At 39.2% G+C, this 6,013-nt stretch overlaps 1 protein-coding gene across 1 annotated transcript; it reads right to left on the reverse strand.

Moving 5' to 3' along the window:
* Positions 1–2,837: 2,837 nt before the first annotated feature.
* On the reverse strand, positions 2,838–5,301 carry LOC139368463 (acyl-coenzyme A diphosphatase FITM2-like). The gene is made up of 2 exons (XM_071107379.1): positions 4,987–5,301; positions 2,838–4,408 (listed from the first exon to the last, which is right to left on the reverse strand). Exons 1-2 carry the CDS (start codon positions 5,229–5,231, stop codon positions 3,844–3,846), a joined length of 810 nt encoding a protein of 269 aa, XP_070963480.1. The 5' UTR covers positions 5,232–5,301; the 3' UTR covers positions 2,838–3,843.
* Between the last annotated feature and the right edge of the window lie 712 nt (positions 5,302–6,013).

A 6,013-nucleotide genomic window follows, 5' to 3' on the forward strand; every position in this document is an offset into this window, starting at 1 on the left:
ATGTACTAGAGTTTTATTAAAGGGATATTTCTGGATTTTGACAATGAGGTCCTTTATATACTTCCCAAGAGTCAGATGAACTTGTGGATAACATTTTTATGTCACCGTGTCCAGTATAAAGGAAGCTTGAGGTAGTTTCGCAAGCCAATGCTAACTAGCGTTAGCACAATAACTGGAAGCTAACAGACACCATTAAACTTCCAGTCATTGCGCTAACGCTAGCAAGCAATTGCACTCACGCTAGTTAGCAACTTCATTCAAACTGCACGCAGCGACATAAAAACGGTATCCACGAGTTCATCTGACTCTGGGGAAGATGATAAAGGGCCTTATATCCCATTTAATACAATTTTCCATCATTGTTTTGGCGTTCACCTATTGCCCTTCACTCCTCTGTTGGCCTGGGGTTTCCGTTATTAAAACCCAGTCAATTGACATGATGAACACTGATACTGAACTTCAGATACTTCCTGTGCTGCCAAAAACTGCCAGATGAGACGTTAGGATAGCAAGACATCCAGTCAGTCCCAATTAGCTCCCTATCCCTTGGCCATAACTGTTGTTTGCAGATCTGTAAGCTCCACGACGACACTGCTTATACCTACCCAGACCCTTCAGATATGCAAACATGGGGCCAGAGGGAATGGTTCGGGAATGATTTGGGATCGGCTGAACCAACCAAATACAGACACTACCTTTAGAGCACCACGAAAACATTTGCGCTCCATCCATTCATTCATTAATAAAAGGTGATTCTCATTTCTCACACCACAGCTTTGAACTGATCATAAACTGATCCTTGAAAGTCAGAGGTATGATGGAGAAATACTAAAAGGGTAAATTGAGCCCTCCGCAATATTGAGCGGGGAATCAGTCAGTGGCCTTTAACAGTGCCCCTATAGAGTGCTTATGAAATTCTACATTGTTCTGTTAAATACTCACATGGATAGCTGACATTTTTTTGATTCCTGGAGTTTTAGTTCAGCTAACGAACCTTTTTGTTTATTTTGTTATATGACTGTTATAACTAGGCATTTAACCTAAACTTCTAAAACCTAAACCTCTTATAAAAAACCCCTCTGGAGTCTGACTGAACTATACAATGTTCCCCTCTATTCAGGAGTGCTAGCATGTACACAGACGAATGTGGAACGTTAGCAGGGTTTGCATTGTATGATTACAAGGATTTATTTATATTTAAATGAGGTCGGGGTAAAAAAGAAACACAGGACAAGATGCAATGCAGGAAGCTCCAGTTCTGTTTTTCAACAGAACCAGAATCTCTTTCTCAAAAGTCTTTCCTCACGTCCTCTCCCTCCCTCCTTTTCAAAATGTCAGAGGGAATCGAGGAGACAGGAGAGCATTAAACAAGAAGAGCTGAGGAATCTTGGATCTTCAACTCTATTTCAATTGCTTAAACATCCATCCACTCCTTGTCAAGGCATGGGAAACAACTGAGAAATATACTTTTTCTTTTCAAGGCGTTTTGAGGAAGAGAAAAGACTTGAGATTCATTCACTTTGAGTGAACAGAGTAACTGTGCAGATGGTTGTTAACAGACTGCATGGCTGATTACTACTGAGATGTGGCGTTGGAAGAGGATTCTGAACCAAAGACAATGACCAATGTTTCATTAGCAATGTGTCAGCTGTGTGGGATATGTCCTAAATTGCACCCTGTTCCCTATGTAGTGCACTCATGCGACAAGGGCCCATATGGCTCTGGTCAAAACTAGTGCACTAGGTAAGGAATAGGGTGCAATTTTTGGACTTGGCCCTACCTAATGGTTTCACTTTTATTGCTTCTCCTTGTCAAGACACACTTGGGGCCGGTTTCATAGACACAGATAAAGCCTAGTCCCGTACTAAATAGCATACTCAATGGAGAATCTTCATTGAAATAACTGTTTAGTTTAGGACAAGGTTTAGGTTTATTCTTTGTCTGGGAAACTAGACCTACAAGTTTGTCTGAAAACTGGAAGTTGAGAAGTTACAGTTCATCATCACGTTTGTGTTTGTTGGTGACCAAAAAAAAAATCTGTGCAGAAGAACTGTAAAAACAAAATGATTCACAATATGTTGAGCTTTGGAGATCTATATAATGGAAAGAACATTTGACTCCAGCAGTCCCCTGTATAAGAACAATAACAAAATGGCACAGGTCTGAATATTTTAAGTTGAAGCTGTTTTTAAAGTTGGAAGTAAGCAAGGTAACACATTTGACAGTTTGCCTAGTACTCAACTTATACATAGTCTTTCATTATTAGCCATACAGTAGTTTAACACAAGTGTCTACAATCCACTTCATTTTGTTTTTTCTTCTTGCACTATTGTGGCTTCTCCTGGGACTTTCACTGATACATAAACTGTAACACTGTCTGGGTGAAATGTCAGAGACCAATTGAGAAATCACTTTTCCATAACCAGCCTATCATTGTCAAGGCGTGTATATGTTTCATTAGAACAAGCACCATTGTCACCGATAATGATCTACTTCTTACAACTGAAAAATGAATCCCTGCAAATAAGGTCTGTAATTCATATGGCTCACAGAACTCTCGAGACAATGAATTCATCAAGTTGAGTACTCTTAGTCATTATTTGTGGGCATATTACACAATAGTATTTCTTATTTTTATAAACATGCATTTATTTAGAGTGCACTGTGTTTGTTCATAAGCCTTAATTTCTTCAGTTGCCATCAACAAAAAAATGTATTATGAAATTGAAAAATAGAAATTGGAGAATATAAACTTATTTCAACACTTAAATTGAATGTAATGTATTTTCTCTATTATTTTATCATCTTTTTTTTCACAAACAAAACAGACAATATCCTCATTGTTAAGAAGTTTATTTGAGTGCACAGTCATGCAATCTACTTAAAATACAATTAAATTCGCAATAAATGTACTTGTACATCATACTCAATATTCAATGTCCCTAGGTAGTGCTGAGAATAAACAAATGCACCTATAGCTAGTAGTAGCATTGATATGATTAGAATCCTTTGGTTCTGGAAAGAATTGTGTGTTGTCCTTAATGATTTGTATAACAAAATTAAATAGCTAGGCTACAATTTTGGCTGACTGTATTTCGGCCTTATGAATAAAGCAATGCTGATTGAGAGCTGCTGGACATTTGAGACATCTGCCAATCTGTACAACTAGCTCCAGAACTGATCTCATTTTTATTTGGAGGGTTGTGTGTTACAATAATTTTGTAGGCAAACCACAATACCTTACCTTCAAAATACCTTACAGATCAGCCTTATAGCATCTCGTTGTAAATGTAGTGTTCACTACATTTGCCATTGATAAACAAATTAAGATACTTTATACATTTCTCTACAATAAATATTTCCACACAAATAAAACATTTGAAGCCAAAATCGTAAAACAAAAAATTACACCCGTGACCACCAGAGTGGGGTGAATAATTATTATTTTCTTCAGGTTTGGGTGAATTCCTTTTTCAATTCAGGAAGTAATGGTATGGACCCCAACTCTGGAGAAGACTAGCTAGCTGATAGGCCTGGACCGAGACGTCAACGCCATGCACTGCAATGATCTCAGATTACTTCAGAGTTATTTTAAGAACACCAGCTGCCTACGGCCACATAGGGAGTAGGGACTGCATGCAAACCAACCCCGGACCCCTGTCCAAAATTACCCTTCTGAAGGAAAGACAACTTTAAATAGCAACAACGGTCAAAACTGACCCTCAGAAGAATGTCAATGTTTTTAAATGTAATGTTTTGAAGGTGCCAAACGTTGCAGAGCCACACAGGAGTGCGAGAGTAGGATGTTTAGCCCAGTACTAAGTAGTGCTGATTTTAAGCGAGTCAACTTTGTTTTGTGGGCTTAAGTGGAAGACCAGGCGATAAGGGCTTTGGATACCATACCCGATACGTGACAAACCATGCCAGAATTCCAAAAACAGTCCCGAGACCGTTCTGCCAGAAATTATGAAAATACACAGAGGTACACATAAACATCCATATCCAGATGAATACTATTCCATTAAGGGACACATATAACAGATCAAGAACAATGTTCCGATTCCTCTCCATGGTAGCCATAGGTGCCATTTCTTCAGCAATGATAAGTGCAGAGTACGAGAGAATGAACGAGTGTCCTGAGATGTCATAGCCGTCCCATTGACCCCCAGCATTCCTGCATCTCCACTTTGTGGTGAATTCTTTATGAGGGACTTGATCCCTGTGGCATGTACCTGTGGCATCTTCAATGTAGAAGAAGGTCTCGGTGAAGGTGTACCAAATGGCTGTGGCCACCACCAATGAGCTCATTCGCCGGAGGGCAAAGGTCAAGCTGTCTTTGTAGTATATGAGGAAGATGAATGGGGTCAACAGCAATAAAGTCCAGCCCCAGGACACTTTGACAAAATACCTGAAAGAGATATAGGAAGTGGTCATGTAAGAAGTAGCACAGACCGTTGATAATCAGACTACACAGGCAAACTTGCTTGCTGACAAGTGTCTAGCCGTATGTAGGGTTTTCACCCATTACATTCGCACACATTTGGCTCCGTGTAAACTCCAATAATCATTGCTTTCTAAACCTGTGTTGATATGCCCCTTCAAATAAAAAAGCCAGTTACTGTTAATGTTAAGTGTAGGCATCGGGACTATTAACAAAATTCCCCATGTCAGTAGATACTATACTATAGCTATCGCTAAAAGTATTTAACGTTAGTGTTTATGAATGGGGTAAGAGGAATTTGGTAAGTGGTTGTAGTTAGCTAACCTCTATGTTGCTCCTCCTTGTATTGTAACGTTAAATAAATACGAAAATACGAACTGGGGATATAGTTAGCTAACTCGCCTGTTTAACTGAATAACACTGGCGTTTGGCCCTAGTCGTGGCTGTGCTCGCAAGGGTTTGACACTTCGCAAGCTAACGTTACCTAGCTAGCGAGCTTTCTTTCTATAGTTTGCTAACCGGTAGCGTTAGCTGACTCTACTTACATATTGAGAACATTTCTGCTGTTGCTAAAATATGTCTCCGGGACGAGCTGTGTCGACTTGACAAGGGATCCCACCATGGAAAGAACCAAGAAAGTCCACGGCAATTTAAGACGGACAAACGGTATCCTCCAAAGTGCCACAAACTTGTTCACGATGATATCCACGTCTACCATGTTGCCACTTGGAACGAGAATGGCTGATGGCGGTCTAATGAATGAGGGGATTGGTATGGTACACCGTGACATCAGCCCTCTCTAGACAATGAACTCTATGAGCGTTGCGTTTCTGCATTTCAGACATTTCTCCAAAAGTATACATTGATTTGAATGAGTAGATCATTTGATTAATATCTTGGCAATTGGCAAGCAACGACAATAAATACGTGTAATTGTTTTCATTATGGTACACGTGACGTTTAATGACTAATGGAGAATGGTGGGAGGGGGAACAAGTTACTATTTTGTAATTTTTCCATACATCGCATGTTCAGAGTACGGTTTCAAAGTTACAAGACAAGGGCAAAAGCTTCTTCTTCTTCTATGAGGTTCAACGGCAGTTGGCATCCAATTTGTTGCATTACCGCCACCTACTGGACTGCAGTACAACTCCCTTATACTTTGCTTGAAAAATACAAATGTACTAAATAAATACCCTTCTAACGCTACACTCACTAATCTCAAAATGATATAAAATACAAATAACACCACCCTAAAATCAAATCAAATTTTATTGGTTACATACACATGGTTAGCAGATGTTCATGGAGGGTAGAAAAATGCTTGTGCTTCTAGTTCCGACAATGCAGTAATATCTAACAAGTAATGTAACAAATTCACAACATCTAACTTATACACACAAATGTAAGGGATGAATAAGAATATGTACATATAAATATATGGATAAGCGATGGCTGTGCAGCATAGGCAAGATGCTGTAGATGGCATAGAACAGTATATACTGTACATATGAGATGAGTAATGTAGGATATGTAAATATTTTTAAAGTGGCGTTATTGAAGGTGACTAGT

This window comes from Oncorhynchus clarkii, chromosome 16 (genome assembly GCF_045791955.1).
Source record: "Oncorhynchus clarkii lewisi isolate Uvic-CL-2024 chromosome 16, UVic_Ocla_1.0, whole genome shotgun sequence".
In the NCBI taxonomy this organism is placed as follows: Eukaryota; Metazoa; Chordata; class Actinopteri; order Salmoniformes; family Salmonidae; genus Oncorhynchus; species Oncorhynchus clarkii.

Excerpts from the sequence above, each read along its gene's own strand:
- LOC139368463 (XM_071107379.1), bottom strand. The coding sequence starts at position 5,231 with ATGTCACGGTGTACCATACCAATCCCCTCATTCATTAGACCGCCATCA. Across the intron at positions 4,409-4,986 it reads AGCAGAAATGTTCTCAATAT|GTATTTTGTCAAAGTGTCCT; the intron begins GTAAGTAGAGTC and ends TATCTCTTTCAG.